Below are 27,667 nucleotides of genomic sequence, written 5' to 3' on the forward strand. Positions count from 1 at the left end.
TACATTTGCTACGTACCTGCACGTGATCCCACGACGAGTGTTCCGGGTAACCTAAAATAAAATAAAACCTGTCAAAAATCCGGGTTGAGGGGTGAGGCTTTATTAGCGAAAATACTTACCTGAGGCGAATCCTGGAGGGACTGGTGATCCTGGTGACGTTCTGGCGATCCGACGGCAACTGAAGTTCCTGAAAATTAAAACAGAGATTGATTAAAACAAATTTGTGATTCGTAAGAGTGAGTGCTCAAAATAAGTTAACATTGAAAGGAGTACTTATCTCATCGTACGAGCGTCCGCAGGCGTTCCGACGGAAGGAAGGAAGCCTACTGCGGAATACCTTGCTTCTTAATAGGTGAAAGGAGCTGGCGACCATAAAGCGACCGAAAGGCTGCATCATCGAAAAGGTAAAATCTCACGTATTCGCGATATTTTTTATTTACACACACTCTCTCCGGTCACAACCTAACCTTGCAGCCGCCAGCCATAGCCGACGCTGCACCGATCCGTGACACCAGGATAACCGTGGCGAGGATGGACGAGGCGCCGAGACAGACGCTGTCACCGAGGCCGACGCCGACACCAAGGCCGACAACGACGCCGAGGACAACGCCGACGCCGACGCCGAGGACGACGCCGACGCCGAGTCCGACGCCCGACTCGGACATAACCATGCAACCGGCAAGCCAGGCACCGACGGACGAGCCGGCGACGACTGACTCACCGGTCCCGCCGAGTCAGCTGTCAGCCCAGAGTAACGGAGGGGACGAGGGAGAGTCGTACGTTCCCCCTGTTGGACGTGACGTCACATTGTGATGAGTCAACGCCGAGAACTACAGTGCGCGTGAAACATTAATCCGTGCAATAGTGTTATAAGTTAGCCATAAGATATTATTCGTTAAGCGTGTGCATATATATACATATATAGTTACTTAGAGTATGCGTTAGTTTACGATTATTAAATAATATTAAGATACTCGCAGCGGCGAGACATTGCATTAGATTTGCGTTACGTTTATATACGTGCTATTATATTATACATTATATTCTAAAAGTTTGAATTATACTCGTAGCGGCGAGACCGCATTTATATAGTTTATATAAAGTTAAAACCATGTTATTGTATTAATATTCAGTTAGTTTGACTTTGTTCATAACGGTAAGACCGTGTAAAGTTATATTTGATATTTTATATATTTCTCTTAATAGTGTTACGTACAGCGTGCGTTAGCGGCAAGTCCGCATAAGTTTTCTAAAATTTATTATATCCAGACTAGGATTGTTACTGCACCAGCGTAAATCGCAGCATATATATATTCGTCATAAGATTCTATAGTTATATTAACAGTATTGTACTCAACGAGACGTCGCGATAGCGAGCGGCGCGTGATAAGCGCATAGAGCGCATATTATGTTTCTAACATATATATTTTGTTATAACGACAACAGAATGTCGGAATCGCGATACGAAAGCGAAATTAAGTTTATTTGTTTATCTGCGTGTTGAATAAACGCATTGCCACCCGATAAGATTACTCGAATCGCGCGCGCCGAGCCGTGTGTGCATGCGTGTGTGAGAGAGAGTACGCGGTGTGATTGCGTGCATGCAGATATATTCTATTTTATATTATTATGTTAAACGGAATAGCCGTCAATAAATTATGTTCGTTGCATGTTAATTAAGATTATTTGTTCATTATATCATTTGTTGCGTTCCAAAGGCACCGCTAGTAAGCACCCGTATCTTTGTTTAAACAGAGACAGAAATAGCCGGGGACCGCGTGCGGCATAAGGCACATGGGAATCAGCCAGCCAGAATTTGACAGGTGTAGGTTATGTTGCCCATGGTCGAGCTTCCGCGACACATTCAGCATGTACGCGAGGCGCATAAACCGCGAGATAACGATCGAGATTCCCCGGACAGTGGTCCTCTATTTTAATATTCATTGGTGGAATGTCATGTACCACATTTTAATAACGATAACGATATCGGAAGGACAAGGGGGAATCCCGACCGTTCTCTGGGAAGTCTTTGATGCTACGGCGGACGAGCCGGAACATTTTGCATAAGCTGATGCACCGATCGTGCATTAATTAATATTATTTAGCTATTGTTAAGTAACGCTTAAAGCACGTTCACTATGCAAACATCACTGGTCCGTGATTTCATTCAGAGCGCATATCGCTGAGTGCGAGCGCACGTTTCTTGATTATTTTATCTTGTTTAACGCCAATTTAGGCGATACATTTGATTTAAACAATAATTATTTATTTTGGGGACATTAAGCCTCTAAGGCAGTCCGTATGCACGGACCAGTGCAACCAATAGCATTGCGAGATTACTCGCTCGGCGCTATGGAATTCTAACGCATTGCGCATGCGGTGCCATAGCATCAGAGCGAGAAAAGAAGTGTGTGTGAGTGAGATACCATTCGATGCTCACCGATTGGCGACAGACTACAGCCTGACAACAACAAGCCAATCGGGGTGCACCGAGTGGTAGGGATGCATGAGAACGAACGGCTCGGCGTCCCAACGACGGAAAGTCTGCAACGAGACGTCTCGGGAGACGGACGTGCGTGCGTGTTACGTTTTCCCGCGCGATCTCGTAATCGCATAAGTCGAAATTAGTGCATTGGCAGTAACGGGCGCGAATTAATAGTTTAGCGATAACACCCGCGAACCATGCCTTGCAGATTCTTTCCGCGCGTAATAATAAACGCGAGCGCGTAATAAATTCGCGATATCTGCGTGCGTTATGCGAGAGGCGACACGTAGACAAATGAATCGCGACACACGCGTGGGCGACCTGAAGCCGTAGTGTGAGTGTGTGCGCGAAAAGGTCAATAAATCGAGTTGTGTGAATATCAGAAAGCCTTTGTTTACTCGTGCGACCCAATTTTCCCATCCTGGGCGAGTGACCGTTAGTGGCGGGAGATTGCGTCATCCGACGCCGGCCACGCAGCGAAGCACCCCAGAGGATTCCACGACGCGGGGGTCCCAGCCAAGTGTGAGCGGACGTATTTCTACGAGGACTTCCGCATCCAGAAGCCGTGTAGGCGCATTTCATCGTCCGGCCGATCGAGACAAAGGGCCGTGACCACACCCTGGCGGCGGGGCAATTCACCGACCTGGCGACCGTGATAAGTAAGAATTCTGTGGAAATATTAGGATTCTCTAGGAATTTATTAATTCTGTGAGCATGTTCGGTCACAACCTAACCTTGAGACCGTCCACAGGCTCAGTTGCTAACAAGGTCGAAAACGCCCAGCCAACATCAGCGACGCCCGTCCGGAGATATTTTCCAGCCACGAGAGTCGAGAAAGCGCACGGAAGCAGGGACAAAGGCCGAAGCCTCATCCATATGCGAATGCGAGAGCCGGACACCGAGGTCGAGAATGAGCGTCCGAAATAAAGAACACCTATCTGACCTTATATTTTTATATACCTTATATTTTATATTTTAATAATTTTACTGTCTATGTGATATTCAACCTATACCTCATAGTTTATAATTTTAATATTTCTATTGTTTGTATGATATTCAGCCTATAGTCATTTTAGTAATAAGAAAACAATATACAATACTTACCTTTTGTAACCTTAATAAACCTACCTTAATAATATTATTTAATAAAAGTTTAGTTTAAACACCTTTATCATTTAGTTTAGACATTACGTTGCGCATATATTGTATACTCTAACTCTAGATCCTAACTATGTATATATTTACACACTTACCTTATAGTTAAATGAACTAACCTAAAACCCTAATAATAAAGATTTATGTTAAGATTGTGCATAGAAATAAGCTAAGATAAGCGCAAATTAACATCCTACATAATTTTATAACAATAGGTCAAGTTTGGCAAATTGCACCTAAAATCAACAGGTGGCACTTAAAAGTGCAGTTTTGCCAAACTTCGCCAGATGGCGCTAAAGGCCTAGAATGGGCACTAGGTGGGGATATCGAGCACTTTGCGGGTGCCGAAGACCCAAACCACGCCCGCGAACCCGATTGGCTGGCGACAGCCTGGAGGGGATGCGCATACGCCGGGAGTATAAAAAGGGGCTCTGCGAGGCCTCATGAGCTTTCGCGCGTTGTCAACTACCGAGGCAACATCCACGTTACATGTTAACGACATTTAAGGTTTACCCGAATGTGAGTAGGGAAACTTCTTCGCGAAAGTTCCGCGGAGTGCGCGACTACTCTCTTCGCGTTACAAATAGTTTATTTCGACTGGCCGAATGCTAGTAGGCCTTGTGTATTAAGTTATAACACACTGTTAACAAATATTAATAATTTTATAATATGCGAAGTAACGCGTTAGTTTTAGTTAACCCGTAAACGAGTGTGAAAGAAAGCATCGCGACCGGGACTTTGTGAATCAAAGAGAATAAATCTTTTGTTATATTATTAACCAAAAAGAAACAGTGATTTACTTACCCGTGTTCGTTGTTCCTGAATCCGACGAGTGATCCCTGGGAGACCTGAAAATAGATCTGTTCTTAGACAACGGGAGACGTAGAGTCAACATACCCTAAATACTTACCTGACGACCGATCCTGTAGAGCAGCGGCGATCCAGCGGTGATCCGGAACCTGGGGACATCAGCACCTGAAAATAAAAGAGAAATAAATTAGAAAGAGCTTTGGCACAATCCGAGCTAAATAAGCAAACTAAATCACGTTCTAAGCAGGGAGGTAGAGGTTCAATACCATCCTGACCCACTTTTGGGACAACCAGCCTGGAACCAGCGGGGAACGCAAGGGAACATCCCTGCAAACATACCTTGCTTCTTGAAAGGATAAAGGAGCTGGCGACCGTGCAGAGACACAATAACATCGATCAAAGGTTAGTGAGTTCAGACATTTCCGAAGTGAGTTCTTTACCCCATCGATTCTCCGGTGACAACCTTGCAACCGACTCCCAGACGTTCCCCTCAGCCGGTGGCATCAACATCGAAACAGCAGCAGCGGAGTGGCGAAGTATCATTTTACGAAGCTGCGAGAACTGAGAGGAAGCACCTTCAGGGTAAGGAGGTACTCAGCGTGACGTTGAGACGAGCGGAGGTGACCGCTGACGCGAAAAAGCAATAGAGTCGCGTTAATTTTAATAAATGCGCGAGATTTAGTAGCGAGCGCAAAAAAGATATTTTATTTTGTTTTTATAGGCTAGCGTTAATTTTTAGTTAGTTTATGTCAAAGCGACAATGTTTTTATTTTTTTTGTTTACCAAAGAGGTTCAAGTCATTACCTGATAGCTAGCGATAAAGTGAACGCGCGAATAGCGTATGAATAAGTTTTCGTTATACAAGTACACATATAGATATATATAGATATCGTTAAATTTTATAATTTTATTAATCTTCTACTATTCAGAAAAATACTTTTAAATTCTCTTATTATTTGTTTAATGCATGTTGGTAAAAGAAAACGGCATGTGTGAAGTCGAGAAAAATCTTGTTTTATTTTTAATAAATGACTTTGTAATTTTTATATTATCTTTAAACGTTACATTCCTTGTAACATACGCCTGGTGCATGTACGTCACCGTAACCTGATATTATTTGTAATTTTATCAGTTTTAAGAATAGGAATAAGTATTAGTCAGGGTGACACTTTATTTGTCAAACCTGCACTTTTAAGTGCAACCTGTAAAAACATTCCGGGGAGCAAAGTACAGCGTAAAGCGCAACCTGAGCTGCACTCTGGAGCAATAACGAGCTATCCTATGATTGGTCGACCAGCCTGGAGAGGGGATGACCACAGCCATCCTGCGAAGCGGCAGTGCCATCGTACGGGGATTGGACGTACGATACCTGGAGGGGGTAGACACACTCTCTCGACGTCGCAGACGCACGGGGATTGGAGGAAGCGCGCAGAGTGAGGGAAAGCAGCGACCCGGGTATAAAAAGCGATGCGAAGAGCTCACGAGAGCTTTCGCGCCACGAATTCCGTCGAGTAAAAACCTCACGACTTTGAAAGTGAGAGCGACGCGTATTGATTCTAGAAGTTACGCCGAATGCGAGTAGGCGTGCGTGAGCGTGATAGTTCCGCGGGATTGCTCGAAGTGCATACCGTGTAGAGTATATGAATTGGGCCGAATGCGAGTAAGCTCAAGATTTTTGTTAAATAATTACAATCCGTTTACCCGATTGTGATGAGGCGTCGCGTACGGGAGATGTGAAATATTATTTTGACACACGACATTCCGAAACGAATGTGAAGAAGCGACGCGTACGGGAAGTGATTGTGAAAAGTGCAAATCTGCAAAACATGAATAAATTGTTTTTTTTTATTGTTTGTTTAATAATCAAACGACTAATTAACTTACCTTACGTGCGTGAGAATCCGATCCTTGTCCTGGTGGCTGATCCTGGGAAAACCTGAAAAGAGAAAAAATCTTAATTACAACCGGGGCGCAAAGCAGACACATAACCTAAAAATACTTACCTGGAGACGTTCCTGGGGGATGACGGCGATCCTGGAGAGACCCGACGGGCAGCGGCAGCACCTGAAAATAAAAGTTAAAAATTAATAAAGTGTACATCACATTGCGTGGTCAGTCGAATAAGTACAGCTGGATTAAATAAGTGACTTAGCATTAAGCGCGAGAAGTTCACATCCACGTTGCGACGATTCCTGACACGGCGGCGGTGTTCGACGGTGCAGTGGCGATACCGGAACACCTGATCCTTGCTCCTGGGCTGGATAAAGGAGCTGGCGACTGTGATTTTGGGCAGAAAAGGTACGTGGGTTTCAATAGTCAGTGAATAGCCAATTCTCGTTAATCGATTCACCGGTCACAGTGAAGGGGGGCTTTCGCGAGTGGATTCGACTAAGGGCATGTAAATTCGAAGACGAAGTCCGATGTCGTAATTGTCCTCTGGCAGATCATAATTGATGAAATCCGGATAATAACCACACCAACACAGTAACACATTTACGTATTATAAGGAGCTAACAACAGAAATGGCGACCGTGACAGGACGTTACCGATCCGCGTGAATGAACTACGTGTTTGAAAACGCAAGAAAAAGTTTAGCGGTGTGAAGTATCAATCGAGTCTACTCAGTGATAAAGTTCTATCCGAGGGTGAAATTCGAAACGACCATCCAAATATAGATAGGTTAAAATTACGTGATGGCGAACAAACCGACTAGCGAACCCGAAACCGATAAAGAAATCGAGCGCGATTATCTGAAACGAGGGGTGCAACATTCACCTAAAAAGAAATTGTGCGACGACAGAATAACGAGATCTAAGGCCAAAAACGCGATGGAAAACGCGACGGAAATGAGTGCCGCGGATATTAATCGTATTCTTGAAGAAAACGAAATCCTGCGCAAACGCGTAGAATTAAGCGAGCAAACGCGCAAAGAGGATAGTAGTTTAGCGAAAAATGACGAACTCATATTGCTGTTAGCGGAAATACGTCAACGGTTAGAGAAGCTAGAGACGCGTGAACAACGGTTGCGTGACGAATCCGAAGGTGAGCGAAACGTAAGTAGCGAACTAACGAGGAGTGTTACAAGCGCACCGGCGCGCGAGCCACTAGCCCGAGACGCGAATAACGTGATACAAGCGAGATTGCCGAGGGGAGGATGGCTGAAAAGCCCGTTTGAAGACTTGAAGTTTTACGGGAAGCCGGATTCCCAGAACCCCGTCAGATTTATTAGACATTTCGAAAAAATAGCGATCTGTGAGGAGATAAGCGAGGCCGAGCAGTTATATTTCTTTAGTAAATGTATGCGCGGAACAGCATCGAGCTGGTACGATGTGCGCGATCCGGATAGTATAGCAGAGGCTAAGAAAGCTTTCATAGATTACTATTGGGGGGAAGAACAACAGGCAAGATTCCGCGAGGAGATCTATAATGGGAAATTCAACGAATCCGTGCATAAATCGATGGCGGAATACGCGTTAAATATCGCGAAACAAGCTAGATACCTCAATCCACCGATGTCGGAGAGCGAGATAATTCGCAATGTAAAGAGGCACTTCGATAAAGGTATAACGAGAGAAATTAGACCGAGCACGGTAAAAGACGTGGAAGAGTTTGTAAAGTTGTTGGACGAACTCGACTACGAAAACAAAAGGAATATTAGACCGAAAATGCGCGAGCAAACCCAAGCGACGAAACCGAGCGATAAAGCGACTGTAGCCAAAAAACCGAGCGTCTCACGATCCACAACAACCGCGAAATATAGCCAACGCGAAACAAGCGACGGCGCGGGGACCGAAAAACGCGACGTAAACAGGCGAAACGAACAGCGCGCGAGGAACTACGAGAAGGGGGAGCGAACCGCGTGGAGGTATTCCAACACACAAAACGAGAAAAAAACGAGACATAAGACAACCGACTTGTCCGAATCCGACGAGGAGGAGACGTCATGTCGCGAGATAGTGCCGTATGATAAAAAATTCGCGAATAAGGCGAAAAAAGAATACGCGCAAAAGGAAAAAGCGAAACTGAACGCCGAGTCGAACGTAAACAAAACGAGAGCGACAAGCGAGCGAAAGAAGGTAGCTGCGATAGAAACAATGACAGAAAAAACCGACGCGGATAGCGATCGTGAAACAATAGAGCGTAGTGCGGACGAAAAACATTTGGCGATACTGAGAACTAGGGAAATCTTACGCGATGTCGAGGAAGTGTCAATTCAAGACCAGAGTGCGGATCGTGGAAAACCGACACCTTACGTGCAGGTGAGTATGCGTAACATCCGTATTAAAGCATTGGTCGACACTGGGGCACAGATATCCGCAGTAACGAAGAACCTGTTCGATAAGCTAAATTCCGAAGCGCTAGAAATGCGTATTATTCCGATTCGAAAATTCGTGTTGCGAGGCGCGTTCAATGACAAAGGTCAACCGATAGCGAACCGTGTGCAACTGAAATTTGAGATCGAGGGACGAGAGTTTATTCACGAGTTCTACGTAGTTAAAAACTTATCGTATGAAATGATATTAGGAATAGACTTCTTGATCGAATATGCTGCGACACTCAAATGCGACGAGGAAACATTCGCGGTAGAATTTAATGAGATTCAGTCGAACAATAACGCGAGATGCACGAAGATAAACGCGATAGACGCGAGCGAAGCGAAAATACTGTTGAGAGAAACGCTAGAGAAATACGATAAATTATTCGAAGATAAAACGGGCAAAGTGAATCATTACGAGCATAGTATCGCGATGAAGACGGAAAGGGCTTTTAAATCAAAACTCTACCCGATCGCGGACGCGCATCGCGAGAAAGTCCGTGAACATATCCTAAAGATGGAATCCGAGGGAATAATAGAGCGAGCGGCCACTGAATACGTGAATCCGTTAGTAGTCGTAATTAAAAAATCAGGCGATATCCGACTATGTCTCGATGCACGCGAATTAAACAAGCGTATGTGCAATGATCATGACCAACCGCCGACAATCGACGAAGTTTTTCGCCGAATAGGTAGCAGACGTTTCTTCAGTACGTTAGACGTAGCGAGAGCATTCTGGCAAATCCCACTCGAGTCACAAAGTGCCAAGTACACGGGATTCAAATTCGATAATCAAACATACGTTTTTAAAAGAATGCCTTTCGGTCTGAAGACAGCTGGCGCGTCATTCACGCGTGCGATCCGTAAAGCGTTGGGCGACGAGTGTGATTCGTTCACGATAATATATCTTGACGACGTTTTAATCGCGTCAGATACGCTCGAAGAGCATTTGTATCATATAAATTTCGTACTAAAAAAATTAGAAGACGTAGGTTTTAGACTCAATAAGAGTAAATGTGAATTTATGAAACCGGAAATAAAATTTCTAGGACATACTTTCAACGAAATCAGAGCGGAAATGAACGAGGATACGAAATCCGCTATAAAAAATTTCGAACGTCCCAAAAATAAAAAAGGAGTTCAGGCTTTTTTAGGGCTTGTAAACTGGGACCGAAGGTTCATTAAAGGACTCGCGAACTTAACTAAACCGCTCGAAAATCTCTTACGAAAGGGCGTAAAATTCGCGTGGACCGATACCGAACAAAAGGCTTTCAACGAGATAAAGCGAGCCTTCGATGAGGCTGAGAAATTATTCGTGATACGTCCGAATAAAAAGTTTGGAATTTTCGTAGACGCGTCAAAGTACGGTTTAGGTGCTAGACTATATCAATACACCGACGAAGAGCCAGAAAAAAAATTTACGATAGCTTACGCGAGTAGGTCGTTAAAGGGCGCAGAACTTAACTACACCGTCACGGAAGTCGAATGCTTAGCGCTAGTGTGGGCGTTAAAAAAGTGGCATACAACTCTTCTAGGACGTAAGATTCGCGTTCATACGGACCATCGAGCGTTAAAGTTTGTAACTTCATGCGCGAACGATAGTAATAGAATAGCACGATGGATTGCTTTTCTCAATGAGTTTGACTTAGAAATATGTCACGTTCCGGGCAAACAAAACGTTATAGCGGATACATTGTCGCGAAACAATATCCAAAATGGATATGCGAAGAAGGCCGAGATGACGAAAATAATAGCAGCAATTAGACAACCGAACGACGATACCGAAACTAGTGACTGGGTTGAATTCTTACGAATAGCGCAAGATCAAGACGCGGAATTGCAACAAAAGCTAATAAACGAACCCGACGTTTATACTCAACGAGATAATCTAATTAGAATAAAAACACGCGATACCGAGCGAATCGTAGTACCCGATCACGTCAAATGGCGTTTTCTAAATAAAATTCATGTGTATCTGTTGCATTTTGGCACAGACAAAACGTTGGATTTTGCTAAACAATTTTTTCAAATAAGTAACTTGGAGAAATTAAGCCGCGATGTAGTAGCGTCGTGTAATGTTTGCCAAGCGACCAAATACTATACGCGTGCCACGCGGGGCATACAATATTATGATTTGCCAGAGAGACCAGGTAAAGTAGTTTCTTTGGATATTTTTGGTCCTTTGCCACAAACGGCGAAAGGAAATAAATACGTATTAGTCGTGATGGATCAATTTTCAAAATTGACAAAGTTTTATACGATGCCTAATCAGAAATTAGAGACGATAATAAATACGTTACAATTGAGTTGCTTCAACGACATTGGAATTCCGAGTGAAATTCTAACGGATAACGCGGGGCAGTTCGTGACAAACCGATGGCGAGAGTTCACTGTCGAAATGGGACTCACGTGCAGGAAAACGAGCCCTTATAATCCGCAATCGAATCCTGTCGAGCGCGTGATGCGGGAAATCAGACGCATCATTCGCGTATACGCGTACGATCGACAAATCAGATGGGATCAAATTATCAAGAGAGCGGAGAATACAATCAATAGTACCACTCACTCGAGTACCGGGTGCAGGCCAACGGACCTACATAGGAATCAAAACAATCTATTGCAAGTCGATGCACGTTTGAAACCGCGAGAAGGTGAAGAGGACGAAAAAACGGCGGAAGAAAAAATTCAAGCTGCAATCGCACGAGCGACGGAGATTCTAAGGAAACGAGCCGCCCAGAGAAAGGTGCAGGCGGACAAATTTGACGAAGCGAAACCATTCGAGGTCGGAGACAAAGTGTGGATCAAGCTACACCGACGTAGCGACGCAAGTCGACGACTTACGAAGAAGATACATCTTGTATACGATGGCCCTTACAAGATTGGTCAATTGATTAGAGCAAATGCTTACCTCGTAGTGGACGACGATGAAAATGCGTTAGGAGTATATAACGCTCGTCAATTAAAACCCCACAGAGAAGCAATGTTGAAGGATCCGGAACAGATTAACGCAATCGAAGAAACCAAGACGACACTGGAACAACGCCGGAGACCTGAAACAGAAAAAAGAAAGATTAAAAGTAAGCAAAATAAAGTGAAAACAATCAACATGTTACGAATATCTGAAAGAAATAATTCCATTAGTAACAAAAAAATCAACGAATATATTCATGACATGAAACACGAGATGATAACTAAACGACTCCGTTCCCAGACTTTACTCTCCGATGATTCAAACAATAGTGACAAATCGTCGGAAAATGGAATGATTCAACGCAGGAAAAGGCGTAAAAGACAAGTAATTAGCGAAAAAGGCATGAGACATATATCTCGTATAACCAGATTACTCGAAGGACATATACAAACGGGATCAATCATAGCCAAAGTAGAAAATCAAGAAATAAAAGTCATCATGGACACGAGAGGCGAATTCAACGTTATCACCACAGAAGCCGTGAAAGTAATAGAAACGAGCGGAAGAAAACTAACGAGAACAACAGAGTCAAAAAACATACCTGTTTACTTAAGAAGAGAAAAGCGAACGACGGTCGAAGCAGTGACAGTCCAAACAGAAATATTTGCAAGGAAAATAATGGTAGAAGCCATGATTCTCGAGCAAAGCGAACCAATATTGCTAATAGCGAGAAACTCGAGAAAAGAATTGGCAAGTTTAATACGAAACTCTGAGAACAGCGACAAAAAATTAGAACGCTGGGGACGAGCTAGATCAAAGAATGTAATGCCACAAATGCGTGAACAATTGCAAAGAAGTAACTATCAAGAGGAAAGGGAGGAGACGAATCTCCCAAATTATATAAAAAATCATGAGAATCAATCAGAACAACCATCACTCAAGTTGGATGCGACAGAAGATAGAAGAAGTGAATCTGACATCTTAATCGACGACTCGGACATCATACAGGATTCTGAAGAGTTAACAGCATCACCTTGCAGTAAACGACCTGAAACAAATAAAAAATCGGTAAATATTAGTGAAATAAACGAAAATACTGAAAAGTGCAGTAATATCATAAAAAAGTGCAATATAATGACATATATTCCACTCGAAAGTGCAAAACTCTTTGAGTCAATACAAAACGGCTTATCGAGCAACGAGTGTGAAAACATTGACATCTCAGATGAGGAAATAATCGAAATAAACTCGAGTTCTGACGAGATAATAAATAAATTAAAAATAAATGAGGTAAAAACAAATATTAACAATATTAGTGAAAAATCAAATAAATTCAATGAATTTAAGAAAAGTGATACTAAATCAAGAAAAAACAGCATAACAATAAACAACGATAAATTAAAAGTGCGCGAAATCGTTATATGTGATCCTAATCAAAATGCATACCAATGGTATGTAAAAAATAATAAAGAAGTTATAAATAATAATAAAATCAAAAATAATTCTAATAATCGTTTAATAAGATGTAATAGTTGCACGAAGAAACGCGAGCTACGTGATACGTTCGATAACGAGCCAATCAGCGAGAGGACGACAGCGCGAGCAGTCAACCAATCGGAGACGTCGTTTGTGAACGAGCCCGAAGACTATATAAGAGTAGCGCATCTACAATCTCCTAGTTCTGTGATGGCTGGCGATACCGCGTACACGCGTGACGAGACTAAGCGTTGTAACACTATTGCGACGACGAGTGCGTACGAAATCTTAGAGAAAGTTACGAGAATCCTACGAAGAATGGATAAATTACGTGAATTAGGTTTGGACAGTGAAGAAGAAAATTCGATTAATCGAGCCATGTCCAGCATCCTAAAGGAGGAATTAGCAGCGAGAAGACGAAAAAGAATAAGTTTTCTCAATACCTTTGCGAGAGACACCGACTCGGATAACGAAGTCATCGACGCGAATAAAGCGGAAGAACTAATTAATAGAGATAAGCAAAAGAATAACCTTATCGCCGATATGCTTACCTCACACTACAAAAATTTAGCGAGGCAAAATTGTTTATTCGACACGATACAACTAAAGGATAAGCATGGAAACGCTTTGGGAAGAATAAAATTCATGATCGAAGTGGAGATCGACGACCCGGAGAAGACTGCGCAAGCGCACGTAGAGGTTATAACGACATTCTCCAACGGGGTAATAAACGCCCAATATAAATATTTTGATCGATCGGAACAACCCACTCAATCATTACCAGCGGAACCTATCAGACAATCAACACCAGAGATTGCGACACCACAAGAAATAGTGGATATTCCGGAACAACAAACCGAGGAACAACCTAACCTACAAATTACAGAGGTTGAGAGAGAAGACTCAGAAGAAAGATTACTACATGAATCTGACGAACAACAATCAGAGCACGAAAGTGAAAAAGAAAACCACGAAATAAATAAAAAAGTGGAAATAAAAGAAGAAAAGAAAAATAAAGCTAAAGCGAAGAAAGAAAGTGCGAATCTGAAGAAAGCAAAATCTTGGACATACAAAAAACGCACAACTGTCAAGAAGAGAAAAGAAAGAAAGGGTGCACAAACATCAACCGACAGCGAATCAGAGGACGAAATAATCCCATCGCCTAAGAAAAGAAAGGCGCTCTGTTCAGTCTATCAGTCTGAACAAAGCCCCTTGGAGGGGGTAATGCAACCGACTCCCAGACGTTCCCCTCAGCCGGTGGCATCAACATCGAAACAGCAGCAGCGGAGTGGCGAAGTATCATTTTACGAAGCTGCGAGAACTGAGAGGAAGCACCTTCAGGGTAAGGAGGTACTCAGCGTGACGTTGAGACGAGCGGAGGTGACCGCTGACGCGAAAAAGCAATAGAGTCGCGTTAATTTTAATAAATGCGCGAGATTTAGTAGCGAGCGCAAAAAAGATATTTTATTTTGTTTTTATAGGCTAGCGTTAATTTTTAGTTAGTTTATGTCAAAGCGACAATGTTTTTATTTTTTTTGTTTACCAAAGAGGTTCAAGTCATTACCTGATAGCTAGCGATAAAGTGAACGCGCGAATAGCGTATGAATAAGTTTTCGTTATACAAGTACACATATAGATATATATAGATATCGTTAAATTTTATAATTTTATTAATCTTCTACTATTCAGAAAAATACTTTTAAATTCTCTTATTATTTGTTTAATGCATGTTGGAAAAAGAAAACGGCATGTGTGAAGTCGAGAAAAATCTTGTTTTATTTTTAATAAATGACTTTGTAATTTTTATATTATCTTTAAACGTTACATTCCTTGTAACATACGCCTGGTGCATGTACGTCACCGTAACCTGATATTATTTGTAATTTTATCAGTTTTAAGAATAGGAATAAGTATTAGTCAGGGTGACACTTTATTTGTCAAACCTGCACTTTTAAGTGCAACCTGTAAAAACATTCCGGGGAGCAAAGTACAGCGTAAAGCGCAACCTGAGCTGCACTCTGGAGCAATAACGAGCTATCCTATGATTGGTCGACCAGCCTGGAGAGGGGATGACCACAGCCATCCTGCGAAGCGGCAGTGCCATCGTACGGGGATTGGACGTACGATACCTGGAGGGGGTAGACACACTCTCTCGACGTCGCAGACGCACGGGGATTGGAGGAAGCGCGCAGAGTGAGGGAAAGCAGCGACCCGGGTATAAAAAGCGATGCGAAGAGCTCACGAGAGCTTTCGCGCCACGAATTCCGTCGAGTAAAAACCTCACGACTTTGAAAGTGAGAGCGACGCGTATTGATTCTAGAAGTTACGCCGAATGCGAGTAGGCGTGCGTGAGCGTGATAGTTCCGCGGGATTGCTCGAAGTGCATACCGTGTAGAGTATATGAATTGGGCCGAATGCGAGTAAGCTCAAGATTTTTGTTAAATAATTACAATCCGTTTACCCGATTGTGATGAGGCGTCGCGTACGGGAGATGTGAAATATTATTTTGACACACGACATTCCGAAACGAATGTGAAGAAGCGACGCGTACGGGAAGTGATTGTGAAAAGTGCAAATCTGCAAAACATGAATAAATTGTTTTTTTTTATTGTTTGTTTAATAATCAAACGACTAATTAACTTACCTTACGTGCGTGAGAATCCGATCCTTGTCCTGGTGGCTGATCCTGGGAAAACCTGAAAAGAGAAAAAATCCTAATTACAACCGGGGCGCAAAGCAGACACATAACCTAAAAATACTTACCTGGAGACGTTCCTGGGGGATGACGGCGATCCTGGAGAGACCCGACGGGCAGCGGCAGCACCTGAAAATAAAAGTTAAAAATTAATAAAGTGTACATCACATTGCGTGGTCAGTCGAATAAGTACAGCTGGATTAAATAAGTGACTTAGCATTAAGCGCGAGAAGTTCACATCCACGTTGCGACGATTCCTGACACGGCGGCGGTGTTCGACGGTGCAGTGGCGATACCGGAACACCTGATCCTTGCTCCTGGGCTGGATAAAGGAGCTGGCGACTGTGATTTTGGGCAGAAAAGGTACGTGGGTTTCAATAGTCAGTGAATAGCCAATTCTCGTTAATCGATTCACCGGTCACAACCTAACCTTGAGACCGTCCACCCGGAGCTCCCAACATCCTGAGACGTCCACACCGGCGGAGAAGACCAGAGAACTCCCCAAAAAGGTTTACACAACGACCAAGACCGAGAGAAGGAAGGTCGATGGTAAGACCGTTCTAAGTGTTACTATTGAGCGAGCTAAGACACCACTCGATGTCGAAACCACGCCGAAAACGGCGTAGAAACGCTTATTTTTATTCAAAGCAATAAGCTTAATTTTTCATTTATTTTCTGTTTTACCATTACGGAAAACTTTTTAGTTTATTTTGACTGCGTAAAAATAATTCTTTTATTTGGCCAAAGTCATGGCCAGTATTTGATAATAATCATATTTTCAAATAATCAACATTTCTTAAAAGTTTACATTTTCTATTTCTTAAACTATTAGCTGAATCAAGCAAAAGGTTTTATGTCTAACATTTTTTTTTCTTTCTGTGTGTTATAGAAATATCACATTTCGTTCAAATAACGAATATCATACCTAGTTTAAGTTTAGGCTTAAGTATTGAATTATGTGTTAAGAATCTTTTACTATTATATTTTATTATGTAGTCTATCCACGAAAACTTCGTGTTTAATTATGCCAAGAGTCGAGTCATTACTCGTACAATATACGTTAGTATTATTTTGTGTGCTAATTTTGCGATTGTTCATTTCCCTTTTGATTTCGTACGCGTTTTGTATGTACGTGTGCGTAACATAACCTAAAAATGTCAAAAAATCAATCGTTTATGTGATTACATCATTTCTGTTTGATTGCACTTTAAGTGTAATATAACTGCACTTTAGGTGCAAAAGCGAAAACTGGCGAATTTTGAATAAAACACCGAGGCCGGAATTCATAGTCCGTTCTTAAGGTGATGCTTAAGTTCGCCTTAATGAAGATCATCTTATTCGCTTAAGATGGTCTTAAGAAGTCATGTATTCATAGTCAGAGAATAAGACAATCTTTGTAAAGAAATAGGGCTCAAGGATCTACTTATTTCATATAAGACGATCTTAACAAAGACGAAACTTAAGATAATCTTATTTAAACTTCGGATACATTCGTGATATTTCCATTAGATCAACCAATAGTGGTTCCAAATTTGCGTTCCGAAATTTACTTCCAGTACTTATCTATCTAAAATTTTGTCCATGCTACGTACTTACGTGTATTGTAACCTCGGGACTTCGTTCTGGGGAGCCGTGGTGATGGGATGTGGTCACACGTGTTGCACGTACACAAGGTATTTATACAACGTATAAATACGTACAACGTATTTATTTTTACTACAACGTATTTATTTTTACTGCAAGGTATTTATTGAACAGTGAACTGACACAGCTGTCAACAATTAACTTTTGTGAATTGGCTGTCTATCCTATTTTATCCCTTACGAAAAAAACACTGAAAATAACACTTAAAAAAATACTCAAGTTGAGTATAATTTGGGACAAGGGGTAAACACTCAACTTGAGTGTTCGCTCTTTAATTTACTTTTAATTAGAGTGTTATTACTCTCAACTTGAATGTTCGCCATCTAATAGAGTGTTAATTCCAATGTTAATCCTAAATTTAAGAATAACACTGAAATTAACATTTAATTAGATGGCAAATATCCAAGTTGAAAGTAATACTCAAATTAATACTCAAAGCCTGCTAAACACTTTATAGTTGAATGTTTATTTTAGATATTCGTTTTATGTCCATTACTACCAATGCAGATTAATTTTAATCTTGGTTGAACTTGCTTTTCTTGCTTTTGTTGTTATTTAACATTTTCTAATCCAATGTTTGAGAGTGCACACTCAATATTAAGTGTATATCCTTCAACCAATAGATGTTGAGTGTACGTCCAAAAATTCAACCTGGTGACTTATTCTAAGATTTGTTGTAAACTGAATACTCATATTAAAAACAAATATATATATATATATATATATATAATTTAAAAAAGAAAACATTAAACTGTTAGCAGAATTAAATTTTTTTAAATAAGCCATAATCTTTATTGTTTTTCTTTTTAGTGGGAATTTTCTCCATTACGCTAAATAAAGGAAACCTGATCTATTCACCATGTTTCATATAAATTAATATACATTAGAAAACATTTTTATTACTTATTTAGTTATTTTCATTTATTATATTGATTATACTTTTTGCATTTTGTTGATTATTTTAATGGCTTGTATTTTATGTTTAATATCGTTATATATATTTATGTTTATGCTGGCATCTCTGAATAATTTATGAACTTTTAGTTATTCATCCCTCGAGATGACTAATGTGCATCACATAATTATATCGTGCATCACATAATTATAAACATGCAGAAGGACAAGCAAAGCAAGGCAAAGCATTTTACAACACTTGAAAAAAAACTTTTCTTGGATATTTTAAAAAGATACAAACATGTAATAGAAGTAAAAAAGAGTGACTCTACTACGTTAAAGGATAAAGAAGTAGCTTGGTCAGAAATATGTAACGAGTATAATACATCTCAACTTATAACCCAAGAAGTAAGAATATTATTCAAAAAATTTTATTAAGTATGTGTTTTTGTTAAATAAATGTTTATCTAGGTAATCTTCATTTAGGTTGTTTTTATAATTAACAATTGTTTCAGAGAACTGTTCAGCAACTTAAAAAATTTTGGACAAACCTTAAACAAACTCAAAGAGATGCTTTAACTCGAGAAAAGCAATCTCGAATGGCAACAGGTGGAGGACCATCGATTGATCCTATTGAAATTGATCCCGATGTAGCAACAATAGCACCAAACTTAATGAAATCCGCGCCAATAATTTATTCATCTAATTTGGATGAAAAAAAAAACAGAAAGTATGTAATATCTTTCTTTAGTAAATTAAATTTTTTAAATATTTTATTAATGTACATTTATATATGATTGTGTGTGTGTGTTCGCGCGTGTGTGCGTGCGCGCGCATGCGTGCATGCATACATATGCATATCTATACATGTATTAATTATATAATTTGCAAATATTTTATATTTATAGGGCGAAAGACACAAATAATGGATTACTTGGACAATAATACCGATGTTACCGAAATTGAATTTATAGAAAATGCCATAATTAATGAAGAAAATAATCGGGAAGAAATGCTTAGTGATATAAACAATTCAATTTCAGATAGTAAGTTTCGGGTTATTATTTTTACACGTATAACTTTTTGCAGATTAATTTATTTAAAATTATTTTTAATAGAAGAAAACATTATATCTGATACATCAGACATAACTGTGGACTCCATACTAACCTCTGAAAAACCTCTTTTTTTGACCAAAGGTATGTATTAAAATTAGTAATGATTAATAATAAATAATTTTAAATATGGCAATATAGGAAAAGATAAAAGTCGAGCAATAAAAGTTGTTAATCTATATTATTTATTTATTAATAATGAATAAGATTTTAATTATTTATTTATACACCTTTAAACTTTTATTATCATTTAATTAGTTTTATAATTTATTTGTTTTTATGCTTTTTGTTATCATACTGAAAAAGATCAAGTGTAGTCAAAATGTTTACATTCAATGTTGTCCTATGAATAAATTAGATTTATTGATAACTTATAATTGCTTGTAATTTGATTTTTATCTTCTTTGTATTTATATCTAACAAGCTTTTATTTATTTGATTAAAAAAATCATTTTTTACAAAATGTTTTACTACAATACTTACAGATTTGTGTAGACCACAAGAAAGTAAGGAAAAATCACCATTGCCCAAGCGTAGAAAATGTAATACAATTCATATTAAAGAAGATTGTGTAAATGAAACAACTTTACGAAAAGAAAGGATACAAAAAATCGCAGAACAAGAAATGGAAATAAACAAAATTAAAATAGAACATGAAAAAAAGGTATCTGTTTTAAAAGAGCAGCATTTAATAAAAATACACGAACAGGAATTACGTGCTGCTACCGCTGCAACGAAGATAGCTGAATTACAATTAGAATTACAGCTTAAGAAAAATGAAAAATTTCTTAATCCTTAATTTTGTTTTTTAATTTTTAATTTTTTTAAATAGATATTAGTTTGTCATAATTAAGATATAAAGTTGTTTGTCAAGAAAATGACTGTTTATTAGTTTGACATAAATAAGGTATTTAAGATACGTAAAGAATTTTTTATAAAAAAAATGGCTGTTTATTAGTTTGACATAAATAAGGTATTTAAGATACGTAAAGAATTTTTTATTAAAAAAATGGCTGTTTATTAGTTTGACATAAATAAGGTATTTAAGATACGTAAAGAATTTTTTATTAAAAAAATGGCTGTTTATTAGTTTGACATAAATAAAATATTTAAGATACGTAAAGAATTTTTTATAAAAAAAAATGGCTGTTTATTAGTTTAACATATATAAAGCGTTGTTTATAAACTGTTACAGTGTCTTGCTGGAAAGCACACAAAGAAAATAAATGTTTATTAATTTGACATAAATACATATAAAGCGTTAATTTTTAAGCAAACACATAAATGTGTTCATTACTTTATGATACATATAGAGATTTATAAAAAAGATGTATAAAAATATTTACAAATAAATTGTATTAAAGTGATTGAAAAGAATAAATGTAAATATTAAATATATATTGTTCTTTAATTAGTGAAATAAGCGCTCTATGAGAGCATTTCTCATTACTAGTCCTTCAGCCGGTTGCCATTCTACAGGATTTCTTTCGTTATCATCATCATCATCATTATTGTTATAAATTTTATTTTCTTCATCTTCTGGCAATATAGCATCGTAGATAAGCGAAAGATTGTGCAAAACTGCACACGCTACAATAATTGTTGTAGAGGTTATTAGCTTTGTTGTAAGTCCTCGTGCTAAACAAGGAAATCGTCGTTTCCAAACTCCAAACGTTCGTTCTACGATTTGTCTAGTTCTTCTGTGGATGTTATTATACATTAATTGTTCATCTGTTGTTGCATTTAGAACAGGTGTTATGAGAAATGGTAGACAAGGATAACCATTATCACCAATTAATATGCCAGTTAATTCACGTCTTATGTAACGCATGTAAATTCTGGAATTTTGAAAAATACGGCTATCGTGTTGACTTCCAGGCCACTCTGGTACGATGTCAAGGAATTCCATTCGTGGTCCAACGACAGCCTAAATTTATATTTGCAATAAATTTGTAATTTTAAAATTACAAAAATATATTCTAAATAATATTCTGAACTAGAATATTGCATACCTGTACATTAAGAGAGAAATATCCTTTGCGATTTCTATATATTTCCTCAATACCTTGAAATCTTGTTTGAGTTAAGCGAACATGAGTGCAGTCTATAGCACCGTCAACTCCAGGTAAACCAATACCTCCATTTCCATATCCCAAATTTCGAAATAAAGTACGATTTTCGTTGATTTGATCCACAGAACAAGGCATTTTTATTATACGATGTATATTACCAGCTAGTAATACCGAAACACGAAAGATTATCCTCGACACAGTAGACTGCGATATGCTTATTATATCTCCTAATACTAACTGTTAAAAATATAATTGAATTAGTCTTTTAAAACACATATTTAATAAATGTCAGATATATTAAATTATTTTTTCATTTTTTCTTACTTGAAAACTTCCAGTTGCGTAAAATCGTAGACATGCAAGTAATTGTAGTACGGGAGGAATAGGAAGACCTCGTTTATTTATTTTGGTTAAATTTTCTTCAATATTTGGTAAAAGCCCGTGCAAAACAGCTTCTTTGGAGAATCGAAAACGACGTTTAAACTCTTTTTCATTATAAAATTCGAAAGGATTATGTTCATCTCGTATATATCGTTTCGGAGCACGCACTGTTCCTTCTTCCTCTTCTTCAATGTCCGAAAGCTCGGAAACATCACCCAAATAATGTAAATCCATATCTGATAAATCCATAGTGTACAAAAAGAAAACAAATTCAATTTCCCGATTGTTATCTGTACACATAAGGCAAGCAAAACAATTAGGTTAGAGTCTTAAGTCGAGGTCGGACACGACTTGGTAAAGATCATCTTATTTGCTATCGTATACGTCAAATAAGATAATCTTAAGTGACTATGAATACATAACTAATAAGATAGTCTTAAGGGGTTATATACACTTGGAAAGCCGAAAAAAACGTAATTTTTAGGAATTTTTTTTTTTTTAACTGTAAGACTTACAACAAAAACTTTTTGTACATTTAAAAGGATATATTTTTAAAAGTTTTACATATTTTTTTTATTAAAAAATATTAATAAATAAAAGAGATATTATTATTTTTCTCAACCTCCGTTTTAAAAATTGGTTTTGCGGTGACCACTGTAGTTCGGATTTGGATCATCTGAAATAAAAAAATCAAATATATTTATTTAATATATTAAATTATTTAGTCCTTGAACGAAGGATTTTTTAAAATATTGATTTGGAACAAAATGGCGGACCTTTAAAGTTAAAGTTCGATTTTCGATGAAAAAATCACTCATTCTTTCGCCAATAAAAAAAAAACTTCGCATCGGAAAAAAAAATCCTTCGTTCAAGGACTAGTTTTTTATATCTAAAATAAGCCTGTAAAATTTGAAACAAATCGATGCAGTAGTTTTCGAGTTATCTTGGTCACCGATTTTGAAAATACGGTTTTGAGAAAAACGCATTTAAAGTTTCAAGACAAGTATACACTTAAATAAAATATTAATTTTTTAACTTACACAAAGTCATCTATTCCAGGCCCATATAATAAGTTTTCGCCCGAAGTTGAAGCCTCCAAAATATCAAGTTGCTGCTGGCGACGAAGCATTCTTGCTTCTCGAGTACTCTGCAGCGCACGGTCGTCTGCTATTCTCATTCGATTTGCATCTTCTGTAATAACATATTGATGCGCATTTGGGCCACTGTGAACTCCCATGGCTTCAAACATTTGCAATAATGTTTTGGAACCTTCATTAAATATGCAGGCAGAGGTGTATGCCGCAAGTTCGATAGGTTTTAATCCACTAGGTATAATTTTTGGACTGATTTTCCATATTAGTTGATTATAACTTTCATTGTTATTTTGATTAAAACCGCCGACGCATCTTTCTAGTAATTCTTGTTTACTAAGATCCTTGTATATTGGTTCTATAGCATCCAAAACATCTTTAGGTAAAGCGTTGTAATCGTGTTTGAAAGAGGCAAGTTCACCCTTTGCGGAAGCGCACTGCCACGCGCACCACGAGTCAACTCCGGTCGGGCATTTGCTGTGTTGCGGATGTTCATCTGTTGAACTGTAGTGATAATATGTGGCCCATATCGCATCTCTCATTTTATTTGTTGAATCACAATTTCGTCGTATCGCTAAACCATAGTAAACTGTTAACTTATCGATCATTTTGCCAGTCAGTTTATTTTTTCCTCCGAGGTTTTTATTTTTCTTTTTACATTCACGTAATCGATGCCCCATTCTTTTTTGTACATGGCCTATACATTCCTTCTTTATAATGGAAGTATCATCACCGTAAGGACTAGATTTTATAATACCATTATAAGTCTTCGAGTCGCCATCACCAATATAATTAATGTATTTAACACCATACTTATTCTGTGAACGTTTAAACATTTCAACGATAGCGTCAACTTCCATCTTCCCAGATGATCCTTCGTGATTTGCTAAACAGTTGTTACTATGTGTTTCAAACCATTCTGCGTATTCATCTGTATCTTGTTTCTTGTTCCAATACTCGCAGGCTTTACAATATGAACTTTTTACGAGAATATCAAGTATTTTTCCACTATAATACCCGATAATCGATGAAACTCCATACAGTGATGTAAAACCACGTTTTTTCCAAGTCCCGTCACCTGATACAGTTAATTCGTTCGTTTCTTCTATGTTTCTTTCTTTACATGCTTCTTTTTTCTCTTCATTCACAGCATTTTTAAAAAGTTTATCGGAAACTTCTTTAACACAGTTGAGTATATTATTTATAGTAATGTCATAAGACGTTTGAAAAATAAAATGTGGCATGTCCATTAGTCCGCAAAACTTTTGACAACTTTTTAGACCAAGTCCTAGCACTCTCATAGTAAAAATAAAACGCCTGTTTATTTCATATGAGCGTCCAATATAAGGGCACGAAGGAATTGATTGAGGCGCACACGTTTCGCATATCACTATAATATTAAAACCAAGTCCACGCATATTTGCTGCTTGAAATTTAATATCACCATTACATACTTTGCATTTAACAAAATTTGAAATTGCAGCAAATACAGTGATAAAGTTCAAAATTCTATATTCTATAGAATTATCTTGTGGCACAATAATATCTTCTTGAATCTTTATTTTTTTCGCAAAGGTACTAAAACTACTTTCGTCGGTCTCAACAGTTTTTGGATTAAAATATTGTTTTCTTTTTTTTGTTCTCGATTTTCGAACATTTTCTGTCTTTCGTAACTCTCTGGAACCCTTAGATTTATCCATAGTGAATTCCAAAACGGAGATACGGTTTTAAGCACGATTTTATATATGAACGTTCGACCGTACAGCTCGATGCCAACCGTTATACTAAGGTTATAGCATAAGGACACGAAGAAGGGGAAATAACAATACAAAGAAACAGGTTTTTAGAAGAGATTCACACAAGTAAGAACAGTGTACATGTGCGCGTGTGAAAGGATCTCTATCCCGCGCTACGCTATACCTGCTAACGGTCGAACGGAGCATCCTTTGAACGCGTATAACTTCGTCAATTTTATTCAGATTAACTTGAAACTTTCAGGGAATATTTTCAAGATGTTATACTTAAAGAAAATGTAAAAACCCAAAAATCGATTTTTTGAAAGTTTCTAAGTGTATATAACCCCTTAAGTCCATGCTTATGTGAAATAAGATATGTTTATGAATCATACTGAAATAAGATCATCTTCGTTAAGTTATTGCTTGAGATTTTGCTTAAGTTCCGCCTTATGACTCGACTATGAATCTAAACAGCGTCTTAAGACCGAACTTAAGACGGTCTTAAACATAAGAACGGACTATGAATACCGGCCCGAAAATACAACTCGGTGCACTTTTACGGAACGTCTACACCCGTTTCCTATTGGCCGAAACGACCACAGAGGGGAGAAAGCGGCTCCCGCGCGCAGACAGGCGCGAGATGGCGCGCATTGGCCAGAGAGCACGGAGTGGGGGAAGCGTAGCTACCCGAGGAGCATCCCAGCGACACCGGACGCGGATTGGCGGAGGAACTGGGAGTAGGGAGACAGGACGGCGTCCCGTATATAAGCAGGGGAAAAGAGGCTCTCGAGAGCTTTCCCGCTCGAGTTTTCAAAGCGCTAACATCGCGTCGAGTAAAAACACGTTTTCGCGCGCAAAGACTTTATCACCGAATGCGAGTAGGTGACGACGGGCGGAAGTTCCGCGGATCGAACGACTCTATCGTTTCGCGTAATAAAAGCATACGTTACCCGAATGCCAGTAGGTGTAACAAATTTTCGTAAATCACTTCAAAGACACTTTCGTTTACACGTTTGTGAAGAAGCGTCGCGGACGGGATTTTGTGCATTCCGAACACCCGAATGAACATCTCGTTTACACGTGTGTGAAAAAGCGACGCGTACGGGCTGTGTCTGTGATTAAACAAACCTTTTGACAATTTTAATAAATTATTATATTTTATTATTAACTAAACATAAAAGTGAACTGATTGACTTACCTTTGTGTTATGCGACGATCCTGATCCTGGGAGACGATCCTTGGTTAACCTGAAATAAAGAGAAGGAGATTAAAAAGGGGAAATAGCCCTCTCGAAACTGTGGACGCGGGTTAATATTAAATCGTGGGATACCTACCTGAGGCCGTTCCTGGAGAGAGAGCCGATCCTGTTCCGTCCGGGGAGAAGCAGCAGCACCTGAAAAATAAAAAGATACAATTAGTTCTAAAATTAGAGTGCGAATCCCGAGCGTGAGTGTCCGTGCACGAGTGCCTTTGGATTACGTTCGAGCTAGTATCCAGCCGAGACGTCGGGAGTCCGTGCGAGAGTCCGAGACCGTTGCAGTCATAACAAGATCATCGAGACAACCTTGCTTCTGGTGAAGGTTAAAGAAGCTGGCGACCGTGTAGGGGACCTGTCAAAAGAGCGACAAAAGGTTTGTGAGTTTCCAAGTATCCGAAGTTTATTAATTCCGTATATCGAGATTCCGGTCACAACCTAACCTAACCTTGAAACCGGCCCCCAGAAGCTCCCAGCATCCTGACCCGGCGGCGGCAGTGGCATCGACATCCGGCCCCTCTGCGACGCAGCCCAAGGTTTTCGTTGCTGAAAGGGTCGAGAGGAAAACGAGCGACGGGAAAAACATCGTAAGCGTCATCCTGCAGCGTACTCCTGTACCGGCGGACGACGGGGCTACCCCTGGAAAGCCAACCCGACCCGAGGACAGCAGGGAAGCCGCGTAGGACGCGTTTACATCTACGAGGTCAAACCCTGAAAGATTTTTATATTTTAGTTTATTTTCTAAACTTTTGTTAAATAATTTTAGTTCGATTAACGAGCGAGCGGAAAACCAGCGCGAGCTGATAGTGTCAAATTCGTGACCTATCCATAATTCATTTCTTAACTTTTTCTTATTACATAAATATATACATTCGTGTGTTTTAATTCTACTTATATTCTTAGTTTCTAAGTTTTCTAAGTCTTATTTTCATATGTTCGTGTGTGACATTTTTTATACTATGATATCAGTACCTTGCATGGTACTACTAGCTTTATTAGCTATTTTCCTTTTCACAGTAATTATAATAATCATTAGCTACCCAGCATACTTCTAAAACAGTCAAATAGTTATTTTTTGTACTGGCAAGCATGTTGCCAGAAGCACAACGCATGTGCCCTAATGTTAAGTTAATTAGTTTAAAAACACTTAGGCTCAACGCCAAATTCGTTCTTTTATTTATAATTAGTCATATTACGTGTGATTCAAGTCACTTTATAAGTTTAGTAATTCATTTAGCAAGTTTAAGCAAACTGCACCTTAAGTGCAATCTCTATAGTATAAAAACTGCACTTTAAGTGCAATATTCAAAATTTTACAGAAACATTAGCAAATGCATCGAATCGCACTCTGGTGCATATTTTACGTATAACAGACACCCACTGAGGGATTGGTACTATTTGATATTTTTTCGATTTTACGAAATTGTCATTTGGACATGCTCGAAGCACAACTTTTGTGTTATGCTTACTTTCTTACGAATCTAATTATTTTCAGGCTCAACGCCACCTTTTAGTTTTTTACGCTTATTCGATGCATTTCCTAGTGTCGTGGCTTTAGTGAGCCACGTACAACATAAAATTGGTTAGTCGGTGTGTATAACACTTTAAGTGCGATCGAAGGCAGACAGCTGC

At 39.0% G+C, this 27,667-nt stretch overlaps 3 protein-coding genes across 7 annotated transcripts; 1 reads left to right on the forward strand and 2 right to left on the reverse strand.

Moving 5' to 3' along the window:
* Window positions 1-1,798: 1,798 nt before the first annotated feature.
* Window positions 1,799-19,097, forward strand: LOC118644672. 2 transcript variants are annotated; one of them, XM_036283719.1, is made up of 3 exons: window positions 1,799-17,520; window positions 18,302-18,793; window positions 18,901-19,097. In XM_036283719.1, the coding sequence occupies exon 1, from the start codon at window positions 7,144-7,146 to the stop codon at window positions 14,557-14,559; it is 7,416 nt and encodes a 2,471-aa protein (XP_036139612.1). In that variant the 5' UTR covers window positions 1,799-7,143; the 3' UTR covers window positions 14,560-17,520; window positions 18,302-18,793; window positions 18,901-19,097. The 2 variants fall into 2 exon arrangements, with proteins under 2 accessions (XP_036139612.1, XP_036139609.1); XM_036283716.1 differs by having other exon boundaries at window positions 18,536-18,793.
* Window positions 19,098-20,615: 1,518 nt separating this feature from the next.
* LOC118644677 (putative nuclease HARBI1) lies at window positions 20,616-25,303 on the reverse strand. Of its 4 annotated transcripts, none has more exons than XM_036283733.1 (4): window positions 25,173-25,303; window positions 21,897-22,243; window positions 21,513-21,809; window positions 20,616-21,427 (listed from the first exon to the last, which is right to left on the reverse strand). In XM_036283733.1, exons 2-4 carry the CDS (start codon window positions 22,200-22,202, stop codon window positions 20,912-20,914), a joined length of 1,119 nt encoding a protein of 372 aa, XP_036139626.1. In that variant the 5' UTR covers window positions 22,203-22,243; window positions 25,173-25,303; the 3' UTR covers window positions 20,616-20,911. The 4 variants fall into 4 exon arrangements, with proteins under 4 accessions (XP_036139626.1, XP_036139624.1, XP_036139639.1 ...); XM_036283746.1 differs by lacking the exon at window positions 25,173-25,303 and having other exon boundaries at window positions 21,037-21,200; window positions 21,292-21,427; window positions 21,897-22,394; XM_036283736.1 differs by lacking the exon at window positions 25,173-25,303 and having other exon boundaries at window positions 21,037-21,200; window positions 21,283-21,427; window positions 21,897-22,394.
* Window positions 22,484-25,145, reverse strand: LOC118644676. Its single transcript, XM_036283725.1, has 2 exons — window positions 22,994-25,145; window positions 22,484-22,629 (listed from the first exon to the last, which is right to left on the reverse strand). Exons 1-2 carry the CDS (start codon window positions 24,742-24,744, stop codon window positions 22,626-22,628), a joined length of 1,755 nt encoding a protein of 584 aa, XP_036139618.1. The 5' UTR covers window positions 24,745-25,145; the 3' UTR covers window positions 22,484-22,625.
* Window positions 25,304-27,667: the final 2,364 nt, after the last annotated feature.

The sequence above is a fragment of the Monomorium pharaonis genome, chromosome 1, assembly GCF_013373865.1.
Source record: "Monomorium pharaonis isolate MP-MQ-018 chromosome 1, ASM1337386v2, whole genome shotgun sequence".
Classification (NCBI taxonomy): Eukaryota; Metazoa; Arthropoda; class Insecta; order Hymenoptera; family Formicidae; genus Monomorium; species Monomorium pharaonis.